This window comes from Salarias fasciatus, assembly GCF_902148845.1.
Source record: "Salarias fasciatus chromosome 7 unlocalized genomic scaffold, fSalaFa1.1 super_scaffold_4, whole genome shotgun sequence".
In the NCBI taxonomy this organism is placed as follows: Eukaryota; Metazoa; Chordata; class Actinopteri; order Blenniiformes; family Blenniidae; genus Salarias; species Salarias fasciatus.
The window spans coordinates 25,471,797-25,493,718 of NW_021941229.1; the positions used below are offsets into that span (position 1 = coordinate 25,471,797).

At 47.8% G+C, this 21,922-nt stretch overlaps 2 protein-coding genes and 1 long non-coding RNA gene across 3 annotated transcripts; 2 read left to right on the top strand and 1 right to left on the bottom strand.

Annotated features, from left to right (window-relative positions):
* The first annotated feature begins 806 nt into the window (after positions 1-806).
* On the top strand, positions 807-5,196 carry prdm12a (PR domain containing 12a). The gene is made up of 5 exons (XM_030085336.1): positions 807-1,058; positions 2,382-2,572; positions 2,654-2,809; positions 3,465-3,579; positions 4,650-5,196. The coding sequence occupies exons 1-5, from the start codon at positions 812-814 to the stop codon at positions 5,141-5,143; spliced, it is 1,203 nt and encodes a 400-aa protein (XP_029941196.1). The 5' UTR covers positions 807-811; the 3' UTR covers positions 5,144-5,196.
* Positions 5,197-6,876: 1,680 nt separating this feature from the next.
* On the bottom strand, positions 6,877-8,268 carry LOC115383224 (uncharacterized). Its single transcript, XR_003930652.1, has 3 exons — positions 8,078-8,268; positions 7,458-7,544; positions 6,877-7,378 (listed from the first exon to the last, which is right to left on the bottom strand). It is a non-coding gene; the product is annotated as an uncharacterized LOC115383224 (long non-coding RNA).
* A 1,567-nt stretch (positions 8,269-9,835) lies between these two features.
* fbxw5 (F-box and WD repeat domain containing 5) lies at positions 9,836-17,110 on the top strand. Its single transcript, XM_030085297.1, has 10 exons — positions 9,836-9,909; positions 13,225-13,420; positions 13,514-13,671; positions 13,754-13,937; positions 14,015-14,163; positions 14,244-14,579; positions 14,663-14,834; positions 14,940-15,087; positions 15,199-15,411; positions 15,495-17,110. The coding sequence occupies exons 2-10, from the start codon at positions 13,234-13,236 to the stop codon at positions 15,781-15,783; spliced, it is 1,836 nt and encodes a 611-aa protein (XP_029941157.1). The 5' UTR covers positions 9,836-9,909; positions 13,225-13,233; the 3' UTR covers positions 15,784-17,110.
* Positions 17,111-21,922: the final 4,812 nt, after the last annotated feature.

The following is a 21,922-nucleotide window of genomic DNA, read 5'->3' on the forward strand; positions in this document are numbered from 1 at the left end:
GCCCAGGGATTTAGAAAACTGTATTCAAACATTTTTACTTGTGTAGTTCTGGAAAATCCCCACAAATCCATCGCACTAAACTATAAATAATGTTCTGTAAAAATGACTGAAAATGTTCTATGAATAGGAGGAAAATCACTAGATGTCTGTAAAAGATCACACAATCCATAAACTCTACACAAACAGCACCGGTCAGGGTCTGAATGCGCCCCTGAGATCATTCGTTTGCGGAGTTTGCATGTTGTCCCTGCGTGCGTTTGATGGATCGGCGCTGCGCTCGGTGTCCTGCGTTGGGCTCGGCTCCAGCGCTCAGCATCCCCGCGGTGGATTAAACGGGACAGAATATGGATGAGAAGCGATCCATTCGTTTCACAACCTGCGCTTTTACGCACGTATCTATCCCCGGTTTTCAATCCTAAAAAAAACACAAAAAATAGTCGCCGTGGGATTGAAATTCGGAGCCAAGATATTCAGAGTTAAGTGCAGATAATTGCTAAAATAAAGTTTGCACACTCCCAGCCGCCCCCGCCTCCCCCTGCCCCCCTCTCTCCCTTCATGTCTGCTGGTTCGTCGCCGCGCGGCGGGCAGGTCCACGCCGCGAGGGGTGTGTCATTAATAAGTAATTAGACAGGGGTCACGCAGCCACTTATATAAAGAGACCCCCTCAGCCGCGCACGGCAGCTTCACCGGCACAGTTTGGAGGAGAGCGGAGCAGCTCCCTCTGCGCGTGTGAGCGTGTGTGTGTGCCCACTTTCTGCTTCCACTTGCAGCGGCGCCGCAGTTTTCTGGAGGTCTTCTTCTTTTTGGCACCATGGGCTCCGTGCTTCCCGCCGACGCTCTGGCCCTCAAGTCTGGATTTAAGTGTCCGGGCCGCGCGCTGTCGGACGTGATCACGTCGGACATCCTGCACAGCTTCCTGTACGGCAGGTGGAGGAACGTGCTGGGGGAACACCTGGCGGAGGAGCGGCAGAGCGCCGGTACCGGCGGCGGCGCCGGCACCGGCTGCAACCCCAAGACCGCCTTCACCGCGGAGGTGCTGGCCCAGTCCTTCGCTGGAGGTAGGCGCAGAGTCCCGCTGCTGGTTTTTCACTTGTTTGAGAAAAATCCTAAAATGCGGAGTGTTTCTTGGCTCAAGTTTGGAAGTTTTCGTGAAGCTGTGCGCGTGAAGGGCGCGCTGCTCTCATCCCAGCACATTGTCATTAAAGATGAAATTTACCTTTCAAACAAAATAAAATATATTTGAGTAATTATAATATTTTCTTTCTTATTTTGCGTTCTTTTTTCCCCATTTCCAAATTTTAAAACGTTTTTATTTCCGCCCGTTTTCATTTTTCCTCCTCATCGTCTTTTTTTTTCGTTTTCCTTAATTTCTTCTTTTCTTTTCCACTTTTTATTTCGACCCATTTCTCGCGTGAGCCCTCGCGCAGCTCCGGGACGTCGCGTTCGGAGCCTCGTTATTCGTGTAACTGCGGCTGATTGAGCGGCGCGGGGCGTTAAATTCATTTGGTTAACTTTGTGCTTGACCTGGGAAAGTTTCCACTTAAACCTCGGCCGGAGAAAGGTTCCCTTTCTTTCAGATGTCCCGGGTTTTCTCTTTCTTTCTTTTTTATCCCACATTCATCAATCTCCGGACAGTCTCTTTTCCTCTCTTGGCAGCTATGGGGCTCCGGGGCTTTTCTCTTTCTCTCTCCTTAAAAGATTTGCTGTTCCTCGCATAATGCGCCGTGAAGGCTAAATCTAATGCTATTCATTGCATGTCAACCATCTAATCGCCTTTCCATTTTTTTGTTGCAGAAATTCCTGAGTCTTTTAAACAAGTCCTCGTCTCATTCAGCGCAAATTTATTGCTACAAAGTTCTTAAAAGGATAATGAATTTGGAATTAGCCGTTTCTTTTCCAGTAAACTTTAATGAATATCACATCTGAAGCATGACAAATTGCTGGACCTCGAGCAAAAGAGGACCGTTTAACCTCTGCTCGGCTTTTTTTCACAGGCCGAAAAAATAAAAAAAAAAAATCTTTGATTTTGACATTAAAGATTTTTTTTCTTTCCCCCCTTCTTTCTGCTGGGGATGAAAATGCTTTCCGAGGGGCTTTTTGCACAACAAAAACCTTCAATTCAGCCAGATAATCGAATTAAACGGAGGATCAGGTGTAGCTTAATATTTCGTGACTAAAATAAGATCCAGTTCATTTGCCGCTTTCAGGCCTTTTCCAGCCATCCCGTTTCATGAGAAGCTTTGGACTCCAGTCGCCCTGCTCAACATCTCTGACCGCAAACTTTCCCTTTTATCCGAAATCCGGATTTACGCGCAGCCTGCGCGTAAAACTCCCCCAGAGATATTACTTTTCAGCGTAACGTCTGTTTTCTCTCTCGGCAGAGGTGCAGAAGCTGTCCAGCCTGGTGCTTCCCAGCGAGGTGATCATCGCGCAGAGCTCCATCCCGGGAGAAGGTCTGGGAATCTTCTCCAAGACCTGGATCAAGGCCGGGACCGAGATGGGCCCCTTCACCGGGAGACTGCTGTCCCCCGAGCACGTGGACATCTTCAAGAACAACAACCTCATGTGGGAGGTGAGGAGACTCTGGACTCACAGCAGACACGACCCCTGCTGTCTGAAGGCATATTTTAAACGTGGTTTCGCGCGCGCTCAGGTGTTCAACGAGGACGGCACCGTGCGCTACTTCATCGACGCCAGCCAGGAGGACCAGCGCAGCTGGATGACCTACATCAAGTGCGCCCGGAACGAGCAGGAGCAGAACCTGGAGGTGGTCCAGATCGGGAGCAGCATCTTCTACAAGGCCGTGGAGGTGAGCGCGCGAGCGCGTCCGCGTGCAGATGTCCTGCAGAGCAGCGCCACCTGCTGCTCAAAGCACGCGCCTCTGGGTGGAACCGTCATTCAGAGAAACAGACAGTTAAAACTTTAAATTGGGAATGATTGTTAATATAACAGTTCTGATTTTTTTTTCTAATAAAGGCATAATTCATTCATTAATTCATTAATTCATTCTCTTTTTAATTTTTTTCTTCATCATCTGTCGTCGGTTATACCACAGCCCGTCACGAAAATAAAGATTAAGGAACAGAAACTGATCTAGAAACCACAAAATGCAGTTTAAACTCTGCCTGAAGCAGATCTACACCTGAAGTACCTCAAACTGGATGAAAATGCAACAAGAAACCTGATTACAGGTGAAGGATTGATGACTGGTGTTTCCTTCAGGAGGAAGGCCTCCTCAGTAAACAGGAGCTTGGTGGAATAGTAACAGAGCTGCAAATGATTTCAGTGGACAGAAGCAAAAACATCTCAGCCTCTCACCATCATGCTTTCACACGTTCAAGAAGCAAATTCACTAAAAACAGGATCCATATGGAGCGGAATTTCACTCCTCGATCTCCGGCTTGTCATTATTCCTAAAAAATAAAAGAATTAAATGTCGAATAAGTTCCATCTTCTTCTTCTAGACAATCCCGCCGGACCAGGAGCTTCTCGTCTGGTACGGAAACACTCACAACACCTTCCTGGGAATCCCTGGAGTTCCCGGTGTGGACGAAGAACACCAGAAGAAGATCAGAAATGGTGAGAAAACAACAAAAAACATTTATTCTGTGTTTAATGCTGAAAACAAAATGACTCCAACAACTTCCAGCCTGCTCAAATTCAATCGTTTCCAGGATTTTGACACTTTAAAGGCCAGTTTATGCATTTAGAATGAAATATTCTCTTCAGTGGTGATTATAACAATCCTGATAAAACGGATGTGATTGCATCAGTTTACAGTAGGAGGCAGATTTACACATTTACGGCGTAAAAACGACACATCCTGCAACGTTAACGTTTCATTTTGGAAAAAAGATTTCACATTTTTCCTCTTTCATCAACATATTCCACCACCGTCAGCTGGTGAATGAAGTTCATGTATTTTCACCACCAGTTTAATTTCATTTAAATCAATATTTATGGGAACAAAATAGAAAATTAAAGCACATTTTCATACAATTAGTTCAGTAATGCTGAATTTTAAGTCTCAGAGGTTTTTCTGCAAACAACAGATTTAAAACAGAGGTGCCAAACATAAGGTCCGTGGGTCAAAACCAGCCCAGAAGAGGTTCCAGTCTGGTCAAACCACCACTGAGAAAATGGTGAACATTTCAGAGAAAACGATGATTTCCTTAACAGTTTTGGACATAAGACCAACACGGAGACCTGAGCCGAGCTGTCAGTGACGCTGCTATGAATGCCAGCTAGCTAGCATCAGCTTTAAAGCCATGCTGTCAGCAGGAGTTTGGAAAAAGATGCAGACTGTGAAACAGCCAGAGGAGAAGATTTGTGGACATTTCTCTGTATTTTGAGACAGGAGTTTCATTAAAATTGACTTTATGTGGAGATTGGAGTCATTTTCTGCCGTAATTGTTTGGTTTTACCAAAAAAATTCACCTTTTGATCAAGAAAAAGTTTAGAACTTTAGTTTAAAGGTCATTATTTTACCGGTTCATTACTGTTTGTGCTTTATCTCATTAGGTTTTTATGTCTATTTATGTACCGCAGTTTGTCACGTCTGTGTTTTTATTAAAAAAGTGAGTCGATCATTTGGAGGAGCTCCGCCGCTCTAACCCTCTTCCTCCTCCTCCTCCTCCTCCTCTCCCCAGATGACCCCCACTCCTGTGACGGCTCCTCCTCCTGCTCCCCCTCCTCCTCCTCCTCTTCCTCCTCCTCCTCCTCCTCCGCCGCTCACGCGCCCACCACCGCGGGGCGCATGCGCTGCGTCATCTGCCACCGCGGCTTCAACTCGCGCAGCAACCTGCGCTCGCACATGCGCATCCACACGCTGGACAAGCCGTTCGTCTGCCGCTTCTGCAACCGCCGCTTCAGCCAGTCGTCCACGCTGCGCAACCACGTGCGCCTGCACACCGGCGAGCGGCCCTACAAGTGCCACGTGTGCCAGAGCGCGTACTCGCAGCTGGCGGGCCTGAGGGCGCACCAGAAGAGCGCGCGCCACAAGCCGGTGAACGGCGCGGGCGCGGGCGCGGGCGCGGTGGCCCCCCGCGTGTCCCCCCCTCCCCCGCCGCCCCCGCCGCCGCAGATGCCCCCCCTGCCCCACCAGATGCCCCTCGTGCACCACATCCCCACCATGGTGCTATGATGGCGCGCGCACGCTGCCGCGCTCATTGACGTTGCACTTTAGATTAGAAGCGTAGAGGAAGAGGAAGATGCTCTGCGGGGCGACGTGACGGCGGCCACGCGGACTTTAACCCCCCCGGAAGATGTTAATGTTTGTATTCTGGGTCTTCATGTATAAATATAAAGTCTGCTCTCAGTGCGTCTCCGTCTGTGAACACATGGATATTTTGGATTATTTCTCTTCTTGTACATTTGTATTGTAATCTGCTGTACATGTGAATGTAAATACACCCGTGCTTTCTTCTATAAATAAATATGATATTGCAGTCTGCTGAGGTTTATTCCCCTGCACCCGACCTGATGGAAACCACAAGGAAACATGATGAAAACAAGAATCTTTACCGGTCAGGATGAATACATTCATCTAACAAAGCGATTAGGAAAGGCACTATGAAACACTTTATTAAGATAAAGGTATTAAAACAAAATATTGTTTAGTGGAAAACCTGAGCAGATAATAATGTTTTCTTTACAGAAACTTGACAAACCTTTCAGTTTTCAGGCATTTCAGCAGGTTTGTGTCGTCTTTAACTGTACTGATCGCTCTATTTGATTCAGTCATTTTTATCCATTTAGTATTTTGTGAATTGTCACTATAATCAACTTAAACAGTACAAGCAGTAAAAACAACAAATATTTTTTCTGTAGTTTGGGGCCTAGACCAAAACTGCGCATTATCTTGAATTTTTTTACTATTTGTGAAGTAGAATCAGTGACATTTCTGTCCAGTTCTATTGGCTTTTAAAGCTTTGATGTATCCTGTCTGGCTGTATCTCAGCTTCATTATATTTTTAATCTGCTTTAGTTTCAACTGAGCCATTTACACTGTCTCCGCCTCTATTTAGAAAAGGTATGTCAGCTGATTATTACCTCCAATTTATGCATTATGACAGTATCTCTCAACATATTTTAAAGGTGATTAAAAGAAGTTCACCTCTATTCTATTGTTCTAAAATACTCTGAATAAACTGTATGTGACTTTACTTTAACCCCAACACATGTTTTCTGTTAATAAATGAATTTAGTGTGTTCTTGTTGTCTTTAATCCACCTGCTGCTTCACTTTGCTCCCTGATAAACCGGTTTAAAGAGACACAGCACCACCTGGCGGCAGACGGTGGTATTGCACGCAGATCCGCCTGATCACATATTCAACATTTTGCTTCTGATTTCATGGTATTTTAGGATTTTTCCACCTTTCTATAAGTCCTGTGACTCATTTTTGTTTGAAGACCGTCGATGATTTGGTCTGGGTTCATTATGATAGTGTTTTTTTTTTTTATTTACAAAGCCAGTGATAGAAATGTGATCATTTTGCAGAACTCCATTGTGACTGCTTTATCTCATGTTTGTATTTTTTCTGATTTCAGATTTTTGTAGAAGTTACAGTCACATTGTGATGATATTTGACAGCATCCTTATTTCTCCTTCTGTGTGTGACATGTTAAATCAGCACCGCTGTTGTGGGACTTTTACAATTTCAAATAGCAAACCACTAAACCTGTGCTTTAAAAGTTCCCCTGTTTGCTCTGGAAAAGTGCCTGATTCTAACAGTTATTGCGAAATGTCACAGCTCTCATGCTTTATTGGAAGATCTGAATAAAGCTGACCCTGCACGGGGGGTTGAAGTGGTTCACACCGTCGGCTCACAGGGAAAGTTCATGGGTTTGAATCCTCAGTGGGATGTACTCACACTGAACTTTGAACAGCTTTCACTTTGAAACCCTGAGAATAAACAACACTTTACATGAAGTTAGCAGCTCTGAATATTGATTTTAAAAAGATTTAACTCCTCCAGTGAGACATAAACCCAACATGGACAGTTTTTAATCGCGAAGATATTCTATTTTTTGACATTTTTACACTTTTTTAGTTTACAAAAAAGAAGCATAACCTTTTGAACTTGCCAGTTTCCCTCTCAGGTCCAGTAATCACTGACACAGTTTGGTGATGAGCAGGACGGTTTTTAATGAAGAAGAAGAAGAGATCGCTGAAGTGCTGCACGCTTCAGACAGACTCACTGCTGCGCTTGTCAGCCGTCAGACTTCATCCACCTTCCCAACGAGGACTTTTCAGACGAGTCGTCATTAAAACAAGCGCAGAGAGCAGCTCGGACCCTGACCTTTGACCTGCTGCTTATGGAGGTTTTTGGCTGGATGGGACTGCATGGTTGGAAACCGTCCACACGTTCGGCCGCCCTGCACAGACAAGAGAGCAGCTTCTCCATGACCGCTATTCAGTATTTTTCAGTGAAATGCTCATTTCTTCATCCTGTACCTCCACACTGGTCTGGGCCTCCGGGCATCCTGTCCTTCTCAGAGCAGCTGAAACAGGAAGTGACCCAGCTGACAACCCGACACAGTGCTGGAATCAGGCAGAAATCATCTGTTAGAACTCTGAAAACAGCAGAGAACGTCATTCTTTATCTCCAGAATCGAAATAAAATACATAATCTGAAGGTTTTCAGGCATGTTTATGTTTTATACGTCATCATTGAGGCGTCATGGGAAATCAACAGAAGACACTTTGAAATAATATTAATACATTACACAACATATGAAGTTTTATCTAAATTATTTCGAAAGCTGTCAGTTTTTATGATGTGAATCTAAGGAAAGCATCAGCTTTTCAGTATTATTTGGTCGTCGTGTCGACGGCTCTGCTGCTGGAGGAGAAACCTGATCTGACGCCTCTCAGGTTCAACACAGCTCCTCCTCACACACAAACATACACAACATGTCAACACACTTAGCCTTTGTAAGGATGACAAATGAAGCAAACCGAGTGTGATAAAGGGATACATCTTCTTACCCACTTTGTAGACTATTTAACAGAATCACATGCTACAGAAGTATCTATTCAGGGAGAACAGGCAGTGTTACGGTTATTAAACCTACCGGAGCATAAATATCACAGCATGGCTCCAATTTAACGTTTCCTCCAGCGGTCGGTCTCACAGCGCAGCTCCGAGGGGTCTGGTCTGTCCTCTGGGTCCGGGTGTGTGTGTGTTTGTGTGTTTGTGTCTTTGTGTAACTCTAGAATCTCATGACGCAGCATTAGTCACATACAAAGGCTTCAGGGAAAGATGCACACCGACATGTCAGTTAACACACACACACACACACACACACACACACACACACTGGGCGTCTCACATTACTGCTACCACCGTCCTCTTACACGACTCCATGTGAGATCGTCGAACTGCTTTCATTCTGTCAAAAGGATCAAACATACATTTCAACAAACAGCCTTTATTTCAACTCTGCAATGAAACCAGTGTCACTGAACCACCGTTCATTAAAGATCTCTCTCCATACTGATGTTTCTGCTTCATGTTTTCATCTTTTTCATCTTAAACAGAATAAACATTATTTTCAGAGGTTGGAAAACTCCAGAAAATGTGTACAACTAACATTTCTCAGTTTATAAAATCAGATTCTCTGTTATGAGTAAAAGCACTGCTGGTAAAATGTCCTGTTCTCTTAACATGAAGCCAAATTCCAGTTTTCAGGTCGTTGGTTGTAGACATTTGGTGCATAAAAGATAAAACCAGCTTCTGCATGTTTGGTTCTGAGTCTGGAACAGAAATGAGATTTGATCCAGACAGCCTGAGATCAGAACTTAACAGAAGATGAAATGAGGTTGAAATCTAGTGTCTGTGTGCCTCGAAGCCAGAGCACAGACCTGACAGCTGGACTGATGTGGAAACTTTCTGAGTGTTTGTGAGAAGTGCTTTGAAGCCTTTAGACAAGTCAGCTGAATGAAAAGGCTGTACATGTCCCGCTGTACATGTGTAGCTTTGAGGAGAACTGTGTAAAACCAGACTCAATAATTAAACTGAAAGAGCTATTTTTTTTTTTAATAATGCTGATTATTTTGATTCCACAGGTCCATTATTCATATGGTCCTGTACTTTAACATTGGAAACATTATATTAGATCCAGAACAAAAGCCTTCCTGCTCGTATTTAACAGTTTTTAGCTTAAGAAATGGCAAATATAGTTTAAGAGGGCTGTCAAATATGAACTAATGTGCAATATCAATGTGTTTCTGTTCTGAGAGTTAAACTGTGATGAACCTTAATGTTATAGTTCATTTTTAACTTTCAAAAATAGCTGAAAAATACAGAATGATTGGGAGTTACAGTTCAGAATAATGGCAAGAGAAAAGGAATATTGTTGATTATGTTCTCTCTCTGTTACAGATCTTTTGTGTGTGTGTGTGTGTGTGTGTGTGTGTGTGTGTGTGTGTGTGTGTGTGTGTGTGTGTGTGTGTGTTTGTTTGTTTGTTTGTTTTTCTTTGTAGATTGTACGTATCCTAGGCTATTCCTTTAATTTCTAGGATAGTCAGAAAGAAGCCACTGTCTTCAGCCTGATCCCTTCCCTGGTCAGTTACAGTGAACAGATTATCTTCTGTAAATCCTGCTGAGACATCAGTCCTTTAATCCCTGGTATTTTCTTCGTTTGATAATAATCTGTCTTCGTGGTCGTGTTGACCTGCTGATCGGAGTGCATGACCACACCGTGATGTCTGACCGTCCTGCTCTCTAAGAATTGAAACAGTCGTTAAGTAGAAATTTGTCGATATGAGATTATGAGGAGATCGATGCGCTCGTGAGTGGATTGCTCGGCCTTGATGTTTCTGCGCTCGGCTGCTCAGGTCTGGAGCTAGCAGTTAGCTCCGGCTAGCCGCTTCATTTTTTCTCCCACACATTTTGATCCAGCAGGTAGGTTTTCGGTTCATGTCAGTCGCCCTGTACGAAGCCGAGCTGCTTAGCTCGTCCCGGACAGGCGTTAGTCTGTGAAAGAGTCTGTTGTTGTTGAAATTTAAGTGTTGAGGCAGAAAGTTGAGGACAGACGTCAGTTAGCCGCTAGCTGCTAATGTAGCCAGTTAGCGCTAGCTCGTAACTACTTAATTTCTTCTAACTTGAACGTTCATGATTAGACTCTGGAGTCTTTAGAGTGCTGGAATTTTAAGTTGGATGCCAGATCTAGTTTTTTGTCGTGTAAATACAGAGGATTGTGATTATTTTAAAGCTCATAACCCTGCTGGGTCATTGCATTACTTTATAGTTTATTACAGTAGATTGCAGTACTTTATAGCTACAGTATTTTTCACTACAGTACTTTGTATTGCAAAACATTGTGATACTGTATATTGCGTTGCATTAGATTGCACTATATTAGAGTACATTACTTTACACTACATTGCATAGCAGTGAATGACAGTACATTGTGTTGGAATACAGAACATTAGATTGTACTTTAATATGCTGTCAGTGAGGCAGTGGTTGGCATTCTTCCCTCACAGCCAAAGGTCGAGTCAAATACGGGCTGGGTCATTTTGTGTGGCGTTTGCACGTTTCCCCCGTGTGTGTGTGTGTGTGTGTGTGTGTGTGTGTGTGTGTGATCCAAAAACATGAACGTTGACTGGTGACCCTAAATTGCCTAAAGTGTGATTGTTTGGTGTGGTTGTGTTTGTTGTGTGATGGGCTGGTGGCCGGTTCAGGGTGTTTCCTGTCCAGCACACAGTCAGCTGAGTGATGGAAGAGGGTGTGCATGAATGGATGGATTGTACATTACATAACATTACATTATATAGCTGAAGACTTCCACCTGGATTATGTCAATATTACATCAAGTCTCAGGAGTATAGCACATCACTCCACATGACAGATCTGTCAAGACTTCTTATGGCCATTTTTCACCGACAAAATATACAGCAGTTGTTATTCAAAGATATAATGAAGCATGGATGGGAAAAGTCCAGCTGATTTTTTCCATTTAGGATTTTTCCAAGGTTTTCTTATAAGGACAAAATATATTTGTTATTGATGTGAACAAAAAATGAAATACATGAGTGGAGTGCACCTCCTCAGATCCTCAAAGAGCACAAGCACTGTCAATGGAGTCAGATCTGATCAGTTTTACATGATCAATCCATCTGATTCCAGCTCTTGTAAGAGTTTTCTTTACTTTGAGAGAAAAGGACATTTTTCCGTAGATCTTATACATAATGTCAATCTGTTTATTGACAGTAGGGGATTCTCCTTCAACCACTTTCTCCTTATAGACTTCTTACTGACTGAAAGTATTACAACTCTGTGTGTGTGTGTGTGTGTGTGTGTGTGTGTGTGTGTGTGTGTGTGTTCAAACAGCTGCCAGGCTCAAGTTCGGCCCTGCTGGAGCCTCCTGTTATTTATAGGTTTTGGCATTTTTCAGTGGACTGGAGCTCAAATGTTCAGTAATCGATTAGTCTGCTGAAAGATGTGTGTCTGGGCGGTTTGGTGCTCTGAGCAGAAACGTGATGAGCACGCACAGCGGATAGCTGCCGGTTAATTCATCAGTGCATTTCAGCACGTCGACACGTTTTAGAGAACGTGACGCAGCTCAAGCTCTGATTGAGACGGAGTTGTTCTAATTTTCTGGCTCAATCTGTCTCAGAATCGCCGAAATTGTTGTAGTTAACATATTGGTCCACTAGTTGGTGTCAGTCTCTATAGTCTAGACGACATTTTTAATCCGGAAGTTAACAGTAAAGCTCAGTCTGCTCCTCATCCTCTCTGTCAGGAGTGTGTTTCTTCACCCCGGGCCACATGAAGCCATCCATCACTTCTCCTGCGCCTCCGTCTGAGAGGAGGAAGTGAAGAAGTGTGTTTTTGCTGCTGCGCTGCACTTTATCCTGTTGCTCGTGCACTTTTATTACATCCCGTCTCGATTCTGCTGACTCAGCGACTGTTTGCACTGAACTACACCTGACTAAATGACCAGGATTGCTGCCAACACCAGTGTCTCAGTGGTATTACTGTTTTACTACTTTCATTTCTCTGACTGTGTTTCTCTCATTTTTACAGTCTTAGGGATTTTTACATTCTTGTAAATAGTTAAAATGTAAGAACCAGGCTACACCAAGCTCTGAAAGGTGGAGCTATCCGGCCTTCTATGAAGACTCCAGTCTGCCTGTGTGACGCATTTCTCTTTTATTTACATAGCACCATAACAGCAGCCGACTTTTTATGGAGGAAAACCCAAGTGTTCCTCGTGAGCAGGCACCGGGAAGGATGAACGGCCTTTTAAGGAAGAAACCTCTGCAGAACCAGGCTCAGCGGTGGCCTGCTGTTCTGGACGGGGTTAGAGGAGGAAAGAGAGGAAAGCAGAGGACAGAGAGTCACAAACAAACAACCACTGGCTGCAGGCTCGGATCACAAACCCCTCTGTCACACCCAGCAGGACGTCGGCGACTTTTAATGGAGAATCAGACCAGTGAAGCTCTCTCAGCGGTCTCAACTGACAGCAGCTTCTCTAGAAAACAGTCCAGGAAGGCCTGAAGCAGCTCTGACTGAAGCTTTACTAAACAGAAAGGCCTTAAAGCAGAGACTGTGTCGGCCTCCCTCACTGAACCTGGGAGCTGCTTCCACATGACAGGAGCCTGACAGCTGAAAGCTCTGCCTGCTGTTCGACTTTTAGAGAACCGAGGAACCTCCAGCAGACCAGAAGTCTGAGAACGAAGCGTTCTCCTGGGGCAGTCTGGGACTAACAGCTCTTTAAGATAAGATGGGCCTGGTTGTTCAGAGCTTTAGAGGTTAAGAGAAGGAAGCCGGTGAAGAGAAGCTGATGCGATCGTCCTCCACAGAACTGTGAATTCAGTTTCATCTGACTGAAGAACTGCAGCTCCATGGAGGTGCACTATGTGCGTGTTTGAGCACCAGGTGGCAGTGTCGAGTCACCATTTCCAGTGGCGATGGTTCAGGGACAGATGGAGGCAGGAGAAGGTTGATGGATCCAGAGGAGACGGGTGGTGGAGAGGTGATGCTGTCTCTTCTATCCTAACAGCAATATGAAGCAGCAGCTGCAAAGTCGATTCAGTTCAAACAGGTTAGAAAAACGGTTCCTGAAACACAAGCAGCATCCTGAGAGAGGAAAACACTCTGAACCTCAACTTAGGCTTCATAGACTGAAGCGACGCTCTCAAGCCCAGTTTAGCTCCTGTTTAAACTTCATGTTCTTGAGTCCGTGCTGCGTCTCGCCCCCCCCCCCCCCAGGATGTCAGGATGGAGTGTGGCCCAGTTCTGCCGGACAGCCTGCTGCTGGAGATCTTCCTGCACCTGCCGCACCGCGCCGTGCTGAGCGCCGGGCTGACCTGCCGGCAGTGGCTGGCCGTGTCCAGAGATGAGTTCCTGTGGCGGGAGCTGTTCTACAGCTACTACCGCATCCCGCGCTGCGTGCCGCGGCACCCAGGTACGACCGCACGGCGCCGCCCGGCATCCAGCCGCGGGCGCAGAGCTCCCTGTGACTCTGTGTGTGTGTGTGTGTGTGTGTGTGTGTGTGCAGCCGCCGTGTCGTGGTACAGGGAGTTCAAGCGGCTGTTCGACTGCATCCCCTGCGTGGAGGTGCAGACGCTGAGGGAGCACAGCGACCAGGTGCTGCACCTGGCCTTCTCCCACCGGGGGCACCGCTTCTCGTCCTGCTCCAAGGACTGCACCGTCAAGGTCAGGACTCCACTCGGACGGTTCGCCCGGCGAGCGTGACGGTTTGGTAACTGACTCCGCCCCCCTCCCCCCTCCCCTGCAGCTGTGGGACACGGAGCGGCCGGACGGCAGCATCTCGCTGGTGCACAGCTCCAGCATGCGGCAGTTCAACTGGGGCTACACCCAGTTCTCCCAGTTCAACGCCGACGACTCGCTGCTGCTGGTGTCCGGCGTCTACCTCGGCCCGCACCACTCCTCCTCGGGGGAGATCGCCGTCATCAGCCTGGGTAGGGTGGGGAGCGGCGGGGTCGAACCCGGCCCGCCGTCCTCCGGGCGCCGCTGACCCGTCTGCCGTCTCCCGTAGAGAACTACACGCTGCTGTCGCGCGTCCGGAACAAGCCGTACGACGTGTTCGGCTGCTGGCTCAACGAGACGCACCTGATCTCCGGGAACCTGCACTGGATCGGCAACATGACGTCCTGCTCGGTGCTGTGGCTCAACAAGGCCTTCCAGGTGAGCTGCGCTCGCCGTCCTCGCGTCCCGACGCGGCGAGTAATCGGATTACTCACATCCCACATGCTACTCTGTTTCAGGACATCGAGTCGGAGAACGTCAACGTGGTCAAGCGGCTCTTCAAGATCCAGAACATCAACGCCAGCACCATCCGCACCGTCATGGTGGCGCACTGCCGTCGCCACGACGACCCGGACCTGCTGCTGGACTACGAGGCGCAGTCCCAGGCCCGCCGGCAGAAGGGCCAGCAGCAGCGGCAGCACCGGCCGCTCCTCTTCGACCTGGGCACCTCCGGCAGCGAGGACGACGAGGACGAGGAGGAGGAGGAGGAGCGGCGCCGCGAGGCCAGGCCCCACGCCGTCTCCGCCCCCCGGCTGCCGCAGCCGCCCACGCCGGGCCTGGAGCAAGTCATCCACGTGAGGCGGGAGCCGGGAGGCGGGGCGCGCACGGCTCGGCCCGGGCTCCGCTGGCGTCTGACCGGCCGGTGCTGTCTTTCCAGAGCCGGGCCAACGTGGGCGCCGTGGAGCTGCAGATCGAGACGCACGTGGCCCGAGTGATGGGCCGGGCGCACACCAAGGCGCCGGAGCCCGCCGCCGAGCCGGCCGACGCCGAGGACAAGACCTACCTGCTGTTCACCACCGGCAGCCTCACCTACTCCCCGCACCAGATCGGTAAGAACACACACACACACACACACACACACACACACACACACACACACACACACACACACACACACACACACACTGGGCCGTGACGCTGTGGCTGTTCTGAAGGCATCAAGCGAATCAAGCCCGACCAGATGACCACGTCCGGCCCCGTGCTCGGCGAGGAGCGCAGCTCCGACGAGTTCTTCGACTCGCTGGACCACGTCATCGACATCCACGGCCACATCATCGGCATGGGCCTCTCTCCCGACCACAGGTAGAGCCACCGGCGCCGTGGCGGCCAGCTAGCTAGCTGGCATTAACCCCACTGTTCGGAGCCGCGTCGGTGATGAAGCTCGCTGCGTGTCGCTCTCCGCCGGTTCCTCAGGTATCTGTACGTGAACAGCCGCGCCTGGCCGGCCGGCTGCGTCATCTCCGACCCCATGTCGCCGCCGCCCATCGCCGAGGAGATCGACCTGCACGTCATCGACCTGAAGAGCCTGAGGGAGGAGAGGCGGAGCCTGCGGGCGCACCGCGCCTTCACGCCCAACGACGAGTGCTTCTTCATCTTCCTGGACGTCAGCAGGGACTTCGTGGCCAGGTGTGTGACCGGCGGCGCCGACCTCTCTCTCAATCAGTCACAGTGTGTGTTCTGACCGCCTCCCCTCCCCTGTGGCCCCCCAGCGGCGCCGAGGACAAGCACGGCTACATCTGGGACCGCCACTACAACATCTGCCTGGCGCGCCTGGCGCACGACGACGTGGTCAACTCGGTGGCGTTCAGCCCGGCCGACCAGGAGCTGCTGCTGTCCGCCAGCGACGACTCCACCGTCAAGGTGTGGCGCTCGCCGCGCATGGTGCGCCTGGCCGCCGCCCCCGCCCGGCCGCCGCGGCCCCGCAACCTGCTGCCGTCCTGGCTGAGCCGCAAGAGGAGCTCCACGTCCGGCGGCGGCGGCGTCAACGGGAACCCGTGAGGGACAAGGAGAGAGAAGAAACACCAAACAGAACAGAACACCGGCGCCATTTTCCCTCCTCTGTGGTATGAACGCTAACACACTCCACGTGCACGAGCGGCGTGCGTGGCGCCGGGTGGCCGCCGACTCAGGGTTCAGACACCACGCAGGGGCGCCGTCGCCCCGGCGGCAGGATTCACGGATACGGATGAGAGCGTCGCCGACTCCTTCGACGTAGAACCAGCTCACCCGGTCTGAGCAGGTCTGAGCAGGGCGGGGGACGCCTCGTCCTCCAGCAGGGACACACTGCTGCAGCAGATGGACGTCTGGTCCCCTGTGGCCCCGCTGACCCCCCGCTGACCCCCCGCTGACCCCCCGCTGACCCCTCCTGTGTGTAGAGTCCAGCCGGACGCCTGCCTGTGATCGGACCTCCGGTGTTTTGTGTAGAAATGTGTTTTAAACCCTTCAGAGCTGCATCGTCCTTTGATTTAGTCCCGTCGGAGAAACGCTTGTTTACTGAACTTTTTAAATTAACGGATCGTTTCCTTCATAAAGACGCCCGACCGAGGCTTCCGTCGGTTCTTACGGAGCTCTCAGCAGCGGGACGACTTGAGCACGAGATGGCGGTCCTCGTTCTGCATCATATCACCGTCATGTGCAGAAGGTTCACGTCGATGTCCTGATGACTCATCAGCCACAATGAAAACTTGATATTTCTGATTTGATTTTAAGTCTTTTTATGTTCTATTCCGCTGGATTTAAACGTATAAAGCATGAAAATCAAAACAGTTTCTGCAGATTTTGTTTAAGCTGTCGTCCATATTATCATCATTACATATTTTAACAAACGCTTGAAACTTGTCTCCAGGAGTATCAGGCAGAACAAGTCCTTTTTTAATGTCCAGATGTGTTTTCTGTTTTCTGTAAAACCCGGGTGAGCCTGCCAGTCCTCACTGAGGGCTGATAAAACACACGGACCGCTCATTATTCCTGCTCAGGTCGTCCTGCTGCCGCAGCTTCGTATTTCCGTCCGTGTTGAAGTGCGAGTCCGTCCGTCCCGCCGAGACGTTTCCATGCTCCCTGTTTGATGGTTGTCGTTTTCCTCCATCCTTCACACCTGCTCCTCCGACTTGCTTTCTTCCTGTCTTTGTTTTTTTCTTTTTTTAAATGTGCACATTAGTGATGTTACATGACTTTATTTATGTCGTTTTCTGCCCTGTGAGGACGGTCGACACGCCGTCTGGAAGACACCTTTCGTTTGTTTTTAAAATGACGGCACAAGTTTCCCATTTGTTGAAATGTTGATCTGCTGTACAGCAAATAAACACTCTGAGTGAACCGGCGGCGTGTGTTTACTGGGAATGTTCAGAGTATTTATTTCACACAGAAACCTTTGTTAGTCGGGTTAGTTTGATATTCGTCATTAATTAATGTCCCCTGATTGGCTGCAGCATGTCGGCCATCTTGGATGAGGACCTGCTTTTGAGGAAGTGTTGGTCTGTTAGAGCGTTTGTAAAAATACATGACAATAGCACTGTAAGATTTCGGCCCCGTTCACACACGTGAAAGCAGTTTCTGCCGTCCTGTTTGGGAAAAGTTTTGCATTTACACGGCAGAGGCACCAAAAGGTTCCGAGTCTGGTCTATTTTACAAACTTTCCCCTCTGGTTGAAGAGATGTTTCCGCTGAGAGGGCTGATTATAACGCTGATTCTCTACCCGACACGTGGGTCGGTGTCTGTTTCCAGCTGTGTGTAGTTCAGGTGCTTTTCCCAGAGTGTGTAATTTACGGCTGCATGCAGATCGATGAGATGTGATACTGAAACCCTGCGTCTGTGGCTGGATTTCATTTTCACAGAAACTTTGTGAAATCAGCTGCAGACGTTTCACAGAAGTCTGAAGGTTTGGAAATGTGTGTTGAAAGTCCTGAACTTTCTCCTCCGTCGAACCTTGACTCGTTTTTTTGGGGTTTTTTTTTTTAACACGGCGTCATTTCAAATAGAGACGAGGCCCAGCAGGACGTTCAGCGCGCTGTTTTAGAAATACACTGTTCTTTTCTCAGTTCACTCTTTCGATGATGACCTTTTGTTTCTCTTTCTGCGGTTGTGCTGACTCAGTTCAGACAGCGAGGCGTAAAAAAACCCCTTTCAGCGCGAAACAATACAACAGGAAGTCTGTTTGAAGCTCCTCGGTCTGCAGTGAACATCGAAGGTGAGGCTGTTTCTCAGGTCCAGGTGCCTCAGATCAACTCAATCAGACCACCTGCCCTGCATTAGCCAGTCACACACACACACACACACACACACACACACACACACTCTCTGAGGGGGAGAGGAGAGAGGTCACGCCAAGTCCAGAGGCTGCAGATCCAGACCAGAATAAAGGGCCGGGACACGTGAGTGTTGGAGCCGCTCGGCTGAAACTGGAGCTGCAGTCACCAGTCCGGGAAATTCTCTTGTTATAAAAAACATTGAGCAGAAATGATTTTACAGTCACGGGATCATTGAGCAATGAACTCGTGAGCTGAGGGAATCACTGCCTCCCTCTTCAGCGTGTTGTCGATTCAGATTTCTGGTTCTCTGGTTGTCTTCGGGGCCTTGTGCACCTGTGTGTGTTTGTCGGCCACACCTGGCCTTTCTTCAGTTCTCATAAGAGCGCCGGATTGGCGCCAGTTATTGACCCACTTATTGACCACACACACACCCTCCACTGTCTGCACTGGAAGGCAACGTCACGTAAACAGACGCCCAAAACACTATAAAACCCGAGAACTTTATCATGTAAATGGAGCTGAAGAGACGACGTAGAACCCACAACCTCCCTCCTCTGGCAGAGGATGGGAGCAGGACGGTGTGGCGACCCGAGATTTAGTTTTTATAAATGATGGGGGGGAAAAAACCCAGTGGAAAAAAACAAACAAACTTGTTTTTGCTTGTTATTTTTAGAAAATGAACTTTTCTTGGTCATAAAAATCCCCTCAGAGCTTCACTGAGTAGAAATGTGTTTGAAGGTTTCCTGTCTGCTCATTTATAAACGTCCGAGTCTGTCGAGCGTCACAGGAAGTTGCTGACAGATAACCGGGTTAACAAACAGCCGCAGAGCAGCAGTTTGACCAAGTTACTTTGAATTTGGTCTTAAGAATAATGTGTCTCTAATCTAGAATCCACCTGCAGAGCCTCCGTCTGCTCCTCCTCCTGGAGGGCGAATTCAGAATCAAAATGTGACATTCACTTGACGGGTTTCTGCTTTAGAAAAGAAACCACATTTGAGGAATCCCCACTGTGACGCTCAATGAAAATAAAAATAAATGCACGTGTGATTAGGTACAGTTCCTCCTCCGGCACATTTAGTTTGTTTTTCCCTGTTTGATAATATTTGTGTTAACCGCGATCCGTTATCTTGATGTATAAATGTACTTTTGTGTTTTTATGCCTCAGACCTGGAGAGGCTCCAGATCCTCATTCGTTAGAGGAAACAGGACTGAGTGTCTGTTCTTCTTTTGTTTCCTGTTTATGAGAGCATGTTCCTATAATTTATGTTTCAGGAGTTTCGACGTCCCCAGTGCCAAAAAGATCAGTTCTTCTTCTTTAAACCCTGATTTCTGCAATAGTGAGACTGAAACGTGTAAACATGTGTCAGCTGGACGCGTCTAGATAATTCAAACTGGATTTATGTCTATATAAAAACTGTGTTCTGGTCCTTCCTGGGCGGCGTCTCCTTCCAAGCTGGGGCTCTCTACCGGAGGTCTGGGAGCTGGAGGGAGCTGCCAGACCGGAGCTTCCATGTAGACCTGAGGCAGGTTCTCGGCTGATAGTTGGGTGGTGGTGTTCCCTTCTGGGGTCCTTCATGATGAGGACTGCTGGACTTTGGGTCGACCACTGTGGCTGGCTCCCTTCTCTTAGCAGCGTTCATGGAGTGCATTTAGCCTCTTCAGCCTGTAGGTGTGAATCCTGTCAGGACCTGGTGCTGTCCACTTCTTCTTTTCTGGATGTCTGCTGTCGTGATGTTCAGAATGATTCCCACTCCCTGGGTATGATTTGCCTCCTTCCCAGAGTACAATAAGGTTACGCCGCCACTTTTGAATTTCCCTTGTCCGGTCCAGCGCATTTCACCAATACCGAGAATATCAAGTCTATATGCATTCATTTCTTTTATCACCTGCTCCAGTTTGACACTCTGATAGAGTTTCCGTACATTTCATGTACCAATTCATGTAATTTCTTTGGCATTGAGAACTCGGTTCTTCGGGTGACAAACTTCCCCTCGGCTTTCGTCTGCCTCCGTCATTCGTACATTATCGAGTGTGGCGCTTCCTCTCCTCTGCCGATGGTTAGTCTGAGTTAGTTTAGCTGTTTCTGTAGCAGGTTGACTTTCAACGAGATAGGGTTGCTAGCCCTCAGCTCTACCATCTTCTTTTAGCACTACACGGGGAGGACCTAGCACTTCCTTCAGAGCATGGGTTAATTTGTGCCGGTGTTCCGACGGAAAACCATGCATTGCGGAATTCGCATACACCGTATGTTGGTTTGACCGCTATGTCTGACGGATCTGACTCTGACTCTGCAATAAAATACCGAATTTTTAATTTACTAGCGCCGACTGGTTTCTTTCACAAGGATTCTGTCGTGTCGATGCAGCACAGAGCAGAATGAAAGTGCATACGTAGTGGAACTTAACCGCGAGAAAAAAAAACCAAAAAACGAGCGTGTACAGTCGCGCGACGTTAAACCCGACCGTGCACAATCGCGCGCCGTTTGGACCGTAAAAAGATCTTCCTCAGGCACAATTCACGCAAATAAACACAATGCACGCTACAAAGAAATAAAATGCCGAATTTTTAATTTACCAGCACCGACTGGCTTCTCTCACAAGGATCCTATCGTCTTGGTGGAGCATGGAGCAGAATGAAAGTGCGTAGTGGAACTTACTATCCGAAAAAAAAAATACTCCCACTCAAAAGTTAATATAAAAAAACAACAACACATAGTTCCTTTTGGTTATGATCTTACCTATCTCAAAGGACGAGTATTCAATAAAACGTAGTGTGAAATCATCAGTAATACCATCATTTTGCTTATTTCTCCTCTCCTGTATGTTTAGTCGACGTTTGTTTGGAATCTCTGGAATTTCCCTCTGCGCATGCGTGTTTCGTGCTGCGCATGCGCAGAACTGTGGTGTATGAAGATCTGACCTGTATGGTGATTTGTCGGAAGACCGGGTCCTGCCGGAACAGGATCCGGCACCTCTTGATTTTTATCTGTCTGTGTTCCGGGACCTCTATGGGCGGATCCGGTGTCGTGCCGAAAAGTGACTGCCTGCCGAAAAATGACTGCCCTCCTGAAAACACGCATCGACGTGTTTCTGTATTTCTGCACTGCTCGCATACGCTGTGCGGATGTTTCATAAAGTATTCTTTATGAATATTTGTAAGAGTAAATTTTTACAAATTACACACACAAACCATTATATCAGCAGACATCCCGCAGTTACAGGGCGCAGTCACTTTTCAGCAGCTTCTTGCATGAAATTGACTGCCCCCTGTAACTCAGCGGTGTGAGAGGTGCCACTGACCAAAATCACTGTACATGCACCTGCCTGATCTCCTCGGCTTTCAGTCCTGCAAATTCTGTAAATATCACCCTGGCCTCCCTTGAAGTGGTCAGTGTCACTCCTCACATCGCTCAGCTTCCGAAAAGTGACTGCGCCCTGTAACTGAGGGATGCCTGTTGATATAATGGTTTGTGTGTGTAATTTGTAAAAATTTACTCTTACAAATATTCATAAAGAATACTTTATGAAACATCCGCACAGCGTATGCGAGCAGTGCAGAAATACAGAAACACGTCGATGCGTGTTTCCAGGGGGGCAGTCATTTTTCGGCAGGCAGTCACTTTTCGGCACGACACCTGTCGTCACCGGCACCTCCGTCACAGGAAAAAAAAATCTCGTTAATTGCATAAAATAATATATATTAACATATTAATTCACAGAGCAAATGTCACTAATTTCACGTTGTTTAATACAATTAAAAGTAAAAAAAAAAAGTCATTTAAAAGAGCCGCAGATCTGCTGATGCACTGAATTAAACCCCGCCTCTGACAGAAAATTGTCGCATCTGAGATTATTGATGAAGAGAGTAAGCAAAGGGCGAATCAAACATGT

Coding starts and splice junctions, on each gene's coding strand:
- prdm12a (XM_030085336.1), top strand. CDS start 812: ATGGGCTCCGTGCTTCCCGCCGACGCTCTGGCCCTCAAGTCTGGATTT. Junction 1,059..2,381: donor GGCCCAGTCCTTCGCTGGAG/GTAGGCGCAGAG, acceptor CTCTCTCGGCAG/AGGTGCAGAAGCTGTCCAGC. Junction 2,810..3,464: donor TCTTCTACAAGGCCGTGGAG/GTGAGCGCGCGA, acceptor TTCTTCTTCTAG/ACAATCCCGCCGGACCAGGA.
- fbxw5 (XM_030085297.1), top strand. CDS start 13,234: ATGGAGTGTGGCCCAGTTCTGCCGGACAGCCTGCTGCTGGAGATCTTC. Junction 13,421..13,513: donor CTGCGTGCCGCGGCACCCAG/GTACGACCGCAC, acceptor GTGTGTGTGCAG/CCGCCGTGTCGTGGTACAGG. Junction 15,412..15,494: donor AGCAGGGACTTCGTGGCCAG/GTGTGTGACCGG, acceptor GTGGCCCCCCAG/CGGCGCCGAGGACAAGCACG.